Below are 13,046 nucleotides of genomic sequence, written 5' to 3'. Positions count from 1 at the left end.
GCATGTTTTACCTTGTCTTTTTGGATTGAGAACCTCATCAGGAATTTCCTTGAGAGGTCTTCAAAACTAGTGATGGATCTTGGGGGGAGGCTATCGAACCACTTCATCGCTGCTTTCGATAAAGTGGTCGGGAAAGCCTTGCATCTCGTAGCGTCGGAGGCATCGGCTAGATACATCCGACTTTTAAAGTTGCTAAGATGATGCTTGGGATCCGTAGTTCCGTCATAGAGGTCCATATCAGGGCTTTTGAAGTTCCTTGGAACTTTTGCCCTCATTATGTCCTCGCTGAAGGGATCTTCTCCGCCCGGGAGTTGATCTTCGCCTTCGTCGCGGGAGTTCTTGAGGGAGGATTCTAGCTGTAAGAGTTTCCTTTCTAACTCTTTTCGCCGTTCCATCTCCTCTTTAAGGTACCTTTCGGTTTCCTTTTGCCTCTCCCGCTCTTGTTCTAATTGCTCCAAGCGGCTATGGACCAATCCCATTAGTTCAGTTACGTGAGGTGGTCCGCCCTTTTCTGATTCACGTCCATCTGAGGAATTTACCTTCGGATTCTTTACTCCGGAGGTACCCTCTCTATGTTGATCGTTATCTTGTTGTTGGGCTGTGTCTTCATTGTCATTTCCCATGTCCAGATTCTCTTGGTCAGAATCTGTTTCCACATGGCCCTCTTCGTGGGATCTATCCGCCATCGTTGAATGATCTCTCGGGTCCCCGGCAACGGCGCCAATGTTACGGTAGGTAACCGGAGATTAATAATACGGATGGCGTTTGGCGGCCCAAGTGTATGATGGAGGAGAACTCCAGGTAGGTCCGCAACTCGGGAGGCTCCGTCCGACTTGTGCTCGCGCGTGAATGGGGGGTGGTACCTGCAAAGACACTCCGATGCCTAAGTTAGCAAGAGCGTAAGCAGGTCTTAGAGAGTATTGGACTTAGAGATACCTGAGGGCGTGTCAGTGTATTTATAGAGATGAGCCAATAACCACCGTTGGTGTAGTGCCGTATCTTTAGGGTGGTAACCGTCCCTATTATCTTGGGGAGGTTAAGATATGGCTTTATGAGGCGGTTAGAGAGATTTTAGGGGCGGTTACTCATTTGAATGAGTGTTTACCTGCCAGCTAATCTTTCGTCCGACCTCTTCTGACCAAGTCGTGGTTGATACCGACTTCTTATGTGAAGGTCGGTACTTAGCTAGGCTCTAATCCTTTAGATTAGGCCTTTTGATTGGACCTGGGCCTTTGTATTGGGCCAGGGTATGAACAGGACTCATTAAATATTCTACCTATTTTTCTGATGTAATAAGATAGAACTTCACTTATCTACATTATGATTTTATCACGAAACTAAAATGAGAGTTTTCACACCTCTAATCACTCAATCACGGCTATAATAATAATTTAAAAAGTATTTATAACATCTTATTAGATTAAAATTAAAAAAAATCTTAAACTTATTAAAATAAAATTCAATCTAGTAATTAAATAAATAAAATCAAAATACAAAAAATTAAATTTAACATTCTAATACTTAAAAATATAAACTAATAACTATTAAATAATACTTAAACTTTTTATATCACGAACATTTAAAACACATATCAAAAGTATATCATAAAACATATCATATCTTATATTTTTAAAATAAAAAAAGCTCAAGACTCAAGAGCCAACAAATTTTATTATTTTTTATCAGCATTTTTGATCATCAATTTAATTTTTTTAGTCTAAACCTATTTTTAATTTACACTTTTAAATATTGATGACTAAATCATAGCACAAAATAATAAATTTTATTCATCCTCTAACATTTTTGTTTTAATATTTTATTGCTATCTGTGACTTTTTATTTTTGAAGACTAAAATCATTATTATTGAAATATCTATAGCTATATCTTCACTTATTTTATTTATGAAGAAAGCATAATTGAAATTCAAGTATAAGTGTATAACAAAACATTAATAACCTAACAAAAGTGAGATATAAATATTTATTGCACTCCCTTTTTCAAATTCAAATTCTTAACTTTCTTTTTAAAATAAGAAAACTAAAGACAAACCTACTCCTTGATTTTGTAGTGTAGGCCACTAAAAATAAAATTATAAAATGTAAACGTTAAGAATTGAATTGTTTGGGCCAAGGAAATGAGAATATTAGGCAACTTAGCTTAAGATGTAGACACATCATACATGGAATGGTAATGACGGCGCTATCGTTGAGCCCCTAACGGATAGGGCCCACTTTGGACCCAAACGTAAAATGGGCCCACTTGAGCCCGATTTCTCGCGGTCGCTGTTCCTACAATCGTGACCGTAGAAACTTTGACGATGAAGATTTATTTGAGAAGAATGCATTGGGTGGCATCACGTTCACATCACATCACATCAAACTTTGAATGCTTGATATGCTGCTCTTGTTGTTTCTCTCACTATTAAATGTAAACTCACATCGCTCCATTACTGCATTTCTTCTTGAATTCAATTCAATCTCGTTTTCATTCTTCATTCCTCTATCCTCGATAAGCTCGTATAGAAACTTGAACCAAAGCACCTTCAGAAAATTAAAAACGCCATTGAAGAAGTAGTGAACAATTTTGGTGTGCTCAGGTATAAAATTTTCTTAATGCTTGTTACGTTTTACGCTTCTTTAATTATCTCTCCAAGTGTTCTACTATAACTTCGCCATTTTGAAAGTTTAATGAGTCTGAAACTCTTGAGGTCTGAGCTGAGCTTCTTCTCCATTTTCTTTTGATTTAATTTTTTAGTATCCGTTGAAACATTTTGATTTTGAATAAAAAATATTATTATAAAAAGAAAATGAAGAAGGAAAAGGTGTAACTGTAACGTGTAAATCTGGGATGGGCACATGGTTGGTGCAGATCCCTGTTTTCTTGGCTTTTTTGACCTCATTTTAATTACTACCTTCAAAAGGTTTCCATAAGTAGTGCCTTTTTTCCGCTCAAACACACTGCTTTTTCTATTTTACTTTCCCCTAACTTTGCTTATTGCATAATTAATTAATCCCTTCTTAACATAACACGTGACATCTGTGTACTTTATGATGAAGATTAATATGATTTATTATAATAAAGTTATGTAGAAATATAATATTCTCACATGAATGCATATGATCAAACCAAACATTTTGCGTAGCCTTAGATATTTGATATGAGGATACAATTAATTGTTGGAATAACATATATTTGGGATATAATTAGTGAAGAAGAAGGCACATTGGGAGAGTTATTGAAGCAACAGTGTCGTTTCTTTGAAGAAGGAAAAGGATGTTAGTGATGAGGAAAAGACTAGCTTGCTGCACCAGGACATCCAAAATTAGCACTGACTTTGATCATGACCACCAAGCCAGTAAGTTCCCATACTCCTCTTAATAAAATATTATTATTATTCAAAAAAAATGTTTATCGTTAATATGACCATATCATCAGGGCGGGACAATCCAAATTAAATCAAGTAACGATAAATGTTGCATATACACGTACACCTTTCTTTTCTAGTATTAAGAAAATTAAGAAAAAATATAAAAAGTTGTCTTTTAAGTTTTAACATAAAAAAAGGTACAGATATGAGTAGAAAATTTCTAGTATGATTTCTCAAAAATAAATAAATGAAATCTCTCCCAAAAATTTGAATGGTTATAGTAGAAAATTTCACTGAAAGAGTTTATATATCACTGTCACTACCTAGTACTATACTAAGTTCCCACGTAAAATAAATAAATGATTGCTTAGTGTCAGTTTAAGACGAGAGTATAAGCGCCTAAGATTTTCAAAGATTCATGATGTTGCACGTCAATTGATTAGGTGCATCTATAGAAGCAAATGTTGCACGTCAATTGATTAGGTGCATCTATAGAAGCAAATTTTAGAAGTATACAGCGTAGAATGAATGAAGCGAATGAAGGGTGTAGTGTGTGTACCCCACTTACTAGTTAGTAGCTTGGTCTCTGGGTCAAATGTACATTTATTTAATTGGGTTGTGCCTACTTACTGCCTCTGCAACTCCCCCTGCCACAGGCAAATACAAATTCAATTGAGGACTTTCAAAAATTGAAAACTATGCATACACTGTACTGTATTTTCGAATTTGGATTTGGATGGAGATTGTGGATTGTACCTTTCTTCCCCACCTTTTACGAGCTATTGGATCATATGAAGGAGTGGACTAGTCACCAAAAGAAAAAAAATATGGAGTGGACTCATTTATGCATCCGAAGGTCATAATACTTTCTATAATACTTTCTATGGTTTAAAATAATTGAAAAAAAAACATATAAATAAAATTAATACATAGGTTTTAATAAAGTATAATGCTGCAGAAATAGATAAAATTACTTCTAAATAAATACGGGTAATTACTGCTTGAGTAATCAATACATTAAATTAAAAACTTTTAGTAAATGTTGGAACATTTAAGTTAAAAATATTGGGCTCAACACCAAAAGATTTTATACTTTTGAGTTTGAGAATAAAATTAAAACTTTTAGTAAATGTTGGAACATTTAATATGTTTTTTCCTTTTCCCTAAAATGAAAAGTTCTCACAGTGCTATTTAATTTTTATTCAAAAGGTTAAACACGTATTGATAAAAAGGATTAGCGTCCAATCTCTTAAATCGAGTTGCATGCGACAAACTTGACTAATGCTCTCTTGTGTGATTGTGAACCTGAGTGCCTTATTGTGTGGCATGTCTTCGTGGAAGCATTTCATACAACAACTCTGTACTAAGATTATTTTGTCTAAACATATTTAAGTATTAACTATAACCAACTGCTTATGTTTGTGTTATAGTTTATTACTTCACATGTCTTTAGATAAACAATTTCTCAACATTTAAGACTGAAGAGGACAGGATAACTAACACATGTTCTATTTTCTTGTCCCTTGTCAATGCTTTCTAAATCGTCCAGCAGAGATGTTTGACCTGCTAAATAATTATTGATCTTGAATATAATGACCTTGGTATAACTCTGACTCCTTATGAGCTCGTGCTTTTAAGAAGCTTGATAATAATAACTTTGTAAAATGCTGCTGAGTAGCTATTGTTAAATAGCAACAACCAGCAAACCACCCAATTAATTGTTTGACAACTTTTGACACTGGAATGTTTCAGGGATTATGACATATGATGGCCTTGAGAGTTGCATTCTTGACAACCAATCTTCTGAAGATGAAAGCAGAACTAGCAGAGGAGATGGATGTATAACCGATTCATTCAATGACGAATGGGAACTCTCTCAGAGTCCTCAACATTTTTATGTCAAAGAGAAGCCTGCTTATGCTATGCAGTGTTCGGATGTGGAAGCCATGAGAGAAAAGTTCTCAAAGTTGCTGCTAGGTGATGATATTACAGGAGGAACTAAGGGCCTCAATACAGCTTTAGCTTTGTCTAATGCCATCTCTAGCCTATCAGGTTTGCTTTCGATGCTTTTTACCTTTTTTCAATCTCTCAGTTCCATTTATATTTGAGAAACTTACATATATTTTCAAAAAATGTCTCTGATTTTAATGCCAAAATATGCAGTGACGGTGTTTGGCGAGTTGTGGAAATTGGAACCGTTACCTGAAGAACGGAAGAGCAAATGGCAAAGAGAAATGGACTGGTTGCTGTCTCCTACAAACTATATGGTTGAGTTGGTTCCTGCAAAGCAAAATGCTGCCAATGGTGGAATCTTTGAGGTATTGTTTCATTTGATCTGGAATGGAAATGATTTAACATTTTATATGAATCACACTTCAGTACAATAAGATAGTCATCGTGTTTGAACAGATAATGACCCCGAAAGCTCGTTCTGATGTCCACATGAATCTTCCAGCACTTCAGAAATTGGACTCTATGCTTATTGTAGGTCAAAATCTTCATTTTATAAACATCCTGTGGAATCACTATGTAGACTGTATCGACACTTAATGTTTTGATTGACAGGAGACACTAGAATCCATGGTGAATACTGAGTTTTGGTATGAAGAGGGAGGAAGCCGGGCAGAAAGGAGGAGCACGAGTGTAAGACAAAGCAAAAGATGGTGGTTGCCCTCACCCCAAGTACCAAGTACTGGGCTTTCGGACACTGAACGAAAGAGGTTGATTCATCGGGGAAGGGTGGTACACCAAATATTCAAGGCTGCCAAATCGATAAATGATAATATTTTGCTTGAAATGCCTGTTCCAACAATTATTAAAGATGCACTTCTAAAGGTGAGACTTGGAACTCTGGAGACCCATGTTTTTGTTAACCTCAACCACTATATTCCCAATAGTGATGATTAAAGATACCAGAAAAATAGGATGAATCTATCGTTAGGTATAAAGTATGAACATGAATAGAACATTCCATTATAAGGAATAGTATTGGTTGTTAATTCTTAATCTGGTAACACAAGAAAATTTGCAAGTTTTTTCATTCTTGGATCAAGAAATATGCAATCATAATGCTAGATAAACTTTCTGTGCACTGTAATGCAATCTTCATTGAATCATCGACTAAAATAATCTCTCTGCATTTTCAGTCTGGAAAGGCAAGCCTGGGAGAGGAATTGCACATGGTTTTGACAGCTGAATCAAGCAGTGGAGAAGAAATGCTCAAGTATCTTAATTTAAAAACTGAACATAAAGCCTTAGAGACTGTTAATAAATTAGAAGCTGCTATGTTTTCATGGAAAGAAAGAATGAGAATTACACAAGAAGATAGTGGCAAGTCCCCACTACGAACCTCATGGCCTTTCATGAAGGACTCCATGCCAAGTACCGAAAAGGTGGGGCTGTGGTTGGACCGTGCACAAACTCTTTTAAAGCTGCTTAAAAGTAGATACCCAAACCTTCCTCAAACATTTCTTGATGCTGCCAAAGTTCAGTATGGCAAGGTGAGTTTCTAAATGTTACTTATTCTGAGTGTGGAAAGTTTCCTACATATGCTTTCATTTATCTGCTTCAATAACAAGCATGTTACTGTTATTTGTCCCCAAGAAAAATGAAAAATCCATGTCATATTGAATTATTGCCTACAACGATCTTTTTTAGATTGATCTTGGTTTGAAAGATCTTTTCAAACTGTAAAATTAATTTACCTTAGAATGTCATACTAAAATATCTTAAAACATCTTTTTTTGTGTTATAAAATGAAGATCTTTTTTCCTACAAGAATGAAAAGACAGAATTATGAGTTGTTGAGGTCCAAAAGTTTCTCCTTATCAACGGCGAGGAAAATTTTCAAACATTAAAGTGGTAATGTTAGCTGCTTCTTTCTGCAGGATATTGGGCATTCCATTCTGGAAGCATATTCCAGAGTTCTTGCAAGTTTAGCCTTAAGCATACTATCTAGAATAGGGGATATACTGCAGGAGGATGCTTTAAGCAATCCGAATTCCCCCATGGCATCAATTAATTCTTACTCTCCTGGGACAAGTCTTTCAGAATCTTGGGTGGCTAGCTCACATGTCAAGCACTCGTTGATTGATAAGATGAACAAGGCAGATGTACAGTACTGTGAATCTAGCTGCGATAGTAATTCTGATTTAGAGCTTTCATCTGCAGAGGCCAAAGCCAACTCTGTAACTAGCACACCAAGCCGTAATCGAGTTTGGTGCATTGGTAGAGAGGCTTGTAAAAGTGTGTCTCCCTGAATATCCCCATAGGAGGGTTTTGGAGCCTAATTTTGTATATGACTAAATGTTGATAATTGTTGTTAACATATGCTTATTATTAATGCAAGCAAATTAATAGATTTTGCCTCATAAACTCTTTTATTATGTACCATGGTGGTATATAAGAGTTTCTTTCTGACTAGGCTAAAATAAAATATCGAACATCTCAGTTATTGTATTTGGAACAAGTAGGCAATTAGGCATAACACGAAAAGAAAAATGAAAGGAAAAGACGTAGCAAATCAAGTAGAAAAAGCACAAAAATAAAAAAATAGTGTGATCATATGCATAATACATGCAGTCTAGTCAATCCTGAAGGAATTCTTTATCAGGTTTAGCTCTATGATGACATCCTCCATGCTCATTCTTTCTTTTGATGGCTCCACGGAAGAGTGAAGTACCAATCCGGCTCCTGTCCATTTTTAAAAATGACAACATGATCCCTCAAAATAAAATTGATCCACTTCGGTCCCTGTCTCCTGATTCCGTCACACTCCTGATTCCGTCACACAACGCGGTCTCTGTGGGTATTTTTCCGTCAACTCATAATATTAATAATTTACTCATAGTGTATTTTAGTATTCTTTGGTGACTGATAGTGTATTTTAGTATAAAGATATCAAATAAAATTATTAATTTAGTTTAAAGAGATAAAAAATTAAATTTGTTATTACTTTTACTATATATTAAATAATGTATTCATTAGTTTTCACTTTATTGTGAAAAATTATCTAGATCATAATACTAATAGTATATCATAGGGTTATTATTATTAATGTATTAACTGAATTTTAATGTTTATTATTTATATATTTAAAAATTATATTTGAGAATGATTTATTTAATTTCATAATAAATGATATTTTTAAATTTAAATAATTTATTAATTAATTTGTACTTATTATACCATATATTTAATAATTTATTGAAAAAAGAATATTAATATAATAAATAAAAAAATAATCTAAAAAAATATTGTTTAAAAAATTATAAGGACAAATAAATCTCTAACCAATTTAAATTTAGAAACAATTAGATCCCTGTCCATTTCTGAACCTGACACGTCAGCATTTTCTGTTCAGAGTTGACAGAAAAATACCCACAGAAACCGCGTTGTGTGATAGAATCAGGGGACAAAGACCAAAGTGGATTGATTTTATTTTGAGGGATCGCGTTGTCATTTTTAAAAATGGACAGAAACACCGGATTGGTACTTCACTCCCACGGAACAAGCAAGTCCAATCTTAAACGGTGATTGTAAACACTTCTCTGCATCAGAACGTCTTATTGTCGAGTTGCCCCTGCTGTTTTCTGCTGCTGCTGTTCCATCTACTAGAATGAGACCCGTGCAATGCGCAGGACGGTAAATTAATGATAGTATATAATAAATATTAAAAATTGTTATATTTTGTAGAAATAAATTAAATGTGTAAATTGAAGCTAAATTTAAAAAGTGTTTTATTTTAAATAATTTGTAGTACAAAAGATTTGGATGTTGGAGTTGTACAAAGTGACATTTTTATTTGGTGATTTGATTTTTGCATTTGTTTTAGTTGATAGACTTAGTCATCTTATGTGGCGCTCGTCTTCCTTTTTTCTTTTTGTCTAGGTTTTTGCGAAGACATGTTCTTTATGAATTGTTGAGTTTGATGCACTTTTTATTGTGTTATTTGGTTCCATCTTTGTATGTATCATGTATGTTCTTCTTTCGAAGATGTGTCTTGAATTTGTATGGTTTTCTTTCTCCTTAATCTCTTGATGGGGTAGTGCTTCAATGTCATTATTTTTCTGAAATGTCATTAGTGAGTTATTTATAAAAATTAATAAATTAATTGTTGCGGTTAAAAATTTATTGTATTGTTTATAACGATAAAATATAATAAATATAAGAATATAAATTCAATGTATTTGGAGGTTACAAATTTATTGGATTCTATTTTTTAGTTTTTTATTTGTATCTAATATGAAAATGTATGTCTAATATCATATTTTTTGGTTTCGTTTTGATACTCTTTTAATAAATTTGTTTTTTTTTTTAGTTTTCAAATATTCTTTTCAAAATTTATATTGATAAAATTAAATAGAATTTGTTTTTAATAATAAGTAAAAACTACAATAATAGTTCTTTGTACCTAATGTTATTTCTAAAAATTAAAATAATTAATTTTTCTTTTATCAAAGATACAGAGACTCGAATTCGCGACCAATATGGGAGACTATGCTATTTGAGGTATAACATTATTGTGGTTATAAATTTATTGTATTATTTATAACGGTAAGATATAATAAATATAGGAATATGAGCCAACTTTATTCTTTAAGAGATCATCTCATTTAAAAAGAAAAAGTAGTAAATAAAAAGTATATACATTTGGCGACATTGGTGGTTTACATGAGAGGCAACCCCCAAGGATTAATTGAAGATAAGCAGATATATAGAGCCTGAGAGTGATTACAAGCAGAGAATATTTTGCAGTACCAAGTATCTTAGCTTATTAACTTTTTGAAATATACAGGCAATCCCAATATACGTTTTGTATTTGCTTGTATTTTTATTAGTGAAATGAAAGAATACAGCTGACTGTGAAATACTTACTTTAGTTTCTTGATTATTGTTAAGCTATCCTTTTTATCATCGGTGAAAGATGATTAAGAGAAGATTACAACAATAATAATAATGTTTATTACTTATTACATTGAAAATGGAAGATCATCTAGATTTCAGGGTGGGCTTTGACATTTAAGACAGGTTTACCACAAGTAGGGTTGCATGGAAAGGCACAATCAATGTGTTGGAAAGGCTTTCGTTCATAAAACCAGTCACCAACGGCCTTAGCAATAGTCTGCAAATTAGTAATAAGATAAGCAAAGCAGAAAGAAAGAGTGAGTGCGTGTAAGAAATACATACAGTATTTGCAAGCTGAGGTGCATCAGGATTGAACCAAAGCTCTTGCATTCCCGTTTGGCAGTGGATGTAGCAAGAATCTATGAACATTCCTTTTGATGGAGAGTTCTGCACCCCACTCAATGCCTTTATGAAATCCTCTCTAAACCCTGAACAAATCAAACACGTTACTCATATTAACATACACACATTCATTGATTCTATTCTTTTTCACCTTGCACAGCATCTAGTTCATCAGGTGTGCAATTGCTTAAGTTCTCTTTGCAGTTTTTCCAGCTTCCGTGTGGATCCGCCATCCCCGGTACCAAAATGTTTCTAATCTGAATGAAAATCACACAGATAATGTTGGGATCTTCCTACTATGATCCGCAATTTAACAGAATAATATGATCATGTCACCTGCCATGAGTCATAGGCTGCATTTACAACGAAAATGGGCGTGGCGATATCTTGTGCCACATATTGTGGGAAAAAGCACTGCACCAGAAGCAGAGGTATCAGTGCTTGCTTCTTGCTTGCACAGTTACATAAATCAATCATAGACTTACCAGGCCAGCACCATATTTTGAAGTGCAGGATTTAGACAAATACTTTGCTGATCCCTATAACATGGAAACCTCTTATCTTACTCATTATGGTGAGAAGTAGGAAAAATAAATTCAAAAGTTAAAGTAGGCCAAGAGTAGAGTAGAGTACATGTGTTTCAACAACTCCTTTGTAGAAATTTTCAATGTGCTTTGTTCCAGAGACATCTGGTCTGTTACACAACATATTTAAGCAAGTATCAAGTATGAAGAAGCAGAGCAAAACTAAGTAAGGAGTCATACACATGGATAAAATAGCCGGCATCCGGCACGCATTTCACTCTGGCACCATTTGGTAGGAAGGATTTGAAGCGATCGCAGTTCAATATAGCAGCCAATCCTCCAGCAGAGCATCCGGAGAGAATAGCCTGTGTAATAAGTAATTGAGTGAGTGAGTGAATCATAGAATAAGAATAGTCTTAATGTAATGTGTGTGTCATTCTTACATTTTCAGCATTCTCCATTCCTTTTGCAAGTAAATGCTTAATGACTGCTTCAAAAATTCTTGCTCCTCTGAAGTGCAGATTGTTTATCTGATTTCACAACATAAATAATATCATGTCATAAAAATGTAATAGAATTTCCAAATACATTCAAAATTTTGAAAACACTTACTGGATCAACTTCTTCCACATCACCAGTAAATGATGATCCATCACAGTACCTAATCTTGATTCTGTTCCAGTTGTAGAAATCTGGAAACAAATGCATAACATAACATAACACAATATGAATATGAATATGTGTAGTGTAACTCTGGATATACCAACCTGGATTATAAACTTGTTGGTTGTTAAGTATTCCATAAAAGCCAGACTGCGTATCCATTTGTTTGGATGAACCTAAGCGAGTGTCCTTGCGTTGAAGGCAAGTAGATACATCATTGCACCATCCTCCTCCCTATTAGCAACAAAACACAACTGCTTTAAAATAATGAGCCTTTCACTTTAACTTAAATTATGCATTCATCTTCCTATTCTCTAAGCATCCTAACATTTCAATTTTTGGAAAGGGATATACCTCAAGAAAAACAATCCAGCTGTTAACACCTTCGCCGGATCCCTTATCGAAGTGGTAGGCCGGTGGACTACCATCCAAACAAACTGCACAGACGTGCTTAACTTGAATTTCCCAAACTAAATAAATATCATTGAAAATTGAACACAGTTATAATGCTCAGGATCAAGATGATCCCTATAATCAACCACCAAAACAATTGTTCGTTACCAGCTCCTTTTGATTCTGCATCCTCCAAGTAAGTGATTGGAACAAAACCAGATCCTTCTGACTTTACCAATAACAGTACACATACTGGAAGATTTAACCATTGCCAAATTCTTGATATCTCCATTCAGCAAAATCAAATAACAAAACTTATGCATTTGAAAACAAAAACAATGTGCGTTAAGTACAAGTATCAAGATACATACATAATTAACATAATACCAAAAGATTTTGGCCTGTTAGAATATATTATGATAAATTAACATTCATTCTAATTCTTTAGCATATCTTAGTATTTATTATAGGATATTACGTTTTTATTATTTCGGTGCCGCTTATAAATATCATTGTATATTGAATCATTACACACAACTTGAATACACACAAATCTTTCTCTACTTCTTTCTCTTACCTTTCTAACATGGCCAAAGTGAAACCATAGATGACATCCTTGAATCATATATGAATAGTGTAACCATCAAGGTTGGCACTTAACAAACAGAAAGGAAGAAAATATTTCCTACACTTCCAATTCTTTTATTGACAGATATAGAGATAAAAGTTAAATATAAAGGAAAGAAAGGAATAAGAGAAGATCATTTTTAGAATGATCTTGGTTGGAAAGATCTTTTCAAACTGTAAAGTTAATTTATCTTTGAATACCGTAGTAAAATATCTTGAACAT

The 13,046-nt window shown here is 34.0% G+C and overlaps 2 protein-coding genes across 4 annotated transcripts; one reads left to right on the top strand and one right to left on the bottom strand.

The window, feature by feature from the left end:
- Positions 1-2,394: 2,394 nt before the first annotated feature.
- LOC107475456 (rop guanine nucleotide exchange factor 14-like) lies at positions 2,395-7,742 on the top strand. 3 transcript variants are annotated; one of them, XM_052256000.1, is made up of 8 exons: positions 2,395-2,597; positions 3,217-3,356; positions 5,121-5,420; positions 5,532-5,686; positions 5,778-5,852; positions 5,934-6,203; positions 6,515-6,868; positions 7,256-7,742. In XM_052256000.1, exons 2-8 carry the CDS (start codon positions 3,275-3,277, stop codon positions 7,625-7,627), a joined length of 1,608 nt encoding a protein of 535 aa, XP_052111960.1. In that variant the 5' UTR covers positions 2,395-2,597; positions 3,217-3,274; the 3' UTR covers positions 7,628-7,742. The 3 variants fall into 3 exon arrangements, with proteins under 3 accessions (XP_052111960.1, XP_052111959.1, XP_015950580.1); XM_052255999.1 differs by having other exon boundaries at positions 3,214-3,356; XM_016095094.3 differs by having other exon boundaries at positions 3,209-3,356.
- A 2,381-nt stretch (positions 7,743-10,123) lies between these two features.
- On the bottom strand, positions 10,124-12,636 carry LOC127743829 (pectin acetylesterase 8-like). The gene is made up of 12 exons (XM_052256002.1): positions 12,365-12,636; positions 12,158-12,240; positions 11,908-12,037; positions 11,753-11,832; positions 11,584-11,670; positions 11,381-11,505; positions 11,250-11,310; positions 11,102-11,155; positions 10,953-11,030; positions 10,768-10,873; positions 10,557-10,702; positions 10,124-10,491 (listed from the first exon to the last, which is right to left on the bottom strand). Exons 1-12 carry the CDS (start codon positions 12,486-12,488, stop codon positions 10,363-10,365), a joined length of 1,203 nt encoding a protein of 400 aa, XP_052111962.1. The 5' UTR covers positions 12,489-12,636; the 3' UTR covers positions 10,124-10,362.
- Positions 12,637-13,046: the final 410 nt, after the last annotated feature.

This window comes from Arachis duranensis, unplaced genomic scaffold, assembly GCF_000817695.3.
Source record: "Arachis duranensis cultivar V14167 unplaced genomic scaffold, aradu.V14167.gnm2.J7QH unplaced_Scaffold_165934, whole genome shotgun sequence".
NCBI classification, from domain to species: domain Eukaryota; kingdom Viridiplantae; phylum Streptophyta; class Magnoliopsida; order Fabales; family Fabaceae; genus Arachis; species Arachis duranensis.
The sequence above is the reverse complement of the archived record's forward strand: the minus strand, read 5'-3'. Positions and strand labels throughout refer to the sequence as shown.

What these genes read in the sequence shown, in the direction of transcription:
- LOC107475456 (XM_052256000.1), top strand. Translation starts at nt 3,275, where the DNA reads ATGTTAGTGATGAGGAAAAGACTAGCTTGCTGCACCAGGACATCCAAA. An exon ending in TGATCATGACCACCAAGCCA is followed by an intron (nt 3,357 to 5,120) that starts GTAAGTTCCCAT and finishes GGAATGTTTCAG; the next exon opens with GGATTATGACATATGATGGC. An exon ending in CCAAAGTTCAGTATGGCAAG is followed by an intron (nt 6,869 to 7,255) that starts GTGAGTTTCTAA and finishes TTCTTTCTGCAG; the next exon opens with GATATTGGGCATTCCATTCT.
- LOC127743829 (XM_052256002.1), bottom strand. Translation starts at nt 12,488, where the DNA reads ATGGAGATATCAAGAATTTGGCAATGGTTAAATCTTCCAGTATGTGTA. An exon ending in GCTGGATTGTTTTTCTTGAG is followed by an intron (nt 12,038 to 12,157) that starts GTATATCCCTTT and finishes TGTTGCTAATAG; the next exon opens with GGAGGAGGATGGTGCAATGA. An exon ending in CAAAATATGGTGCTGGCCTG is followed by an intron (nt 11,031 to 11,101) that starts GTAAGTCTATGA and finishes CTTCTGGTGCAG; the next exon opens with TGCTTTTTCCCACAATATGT.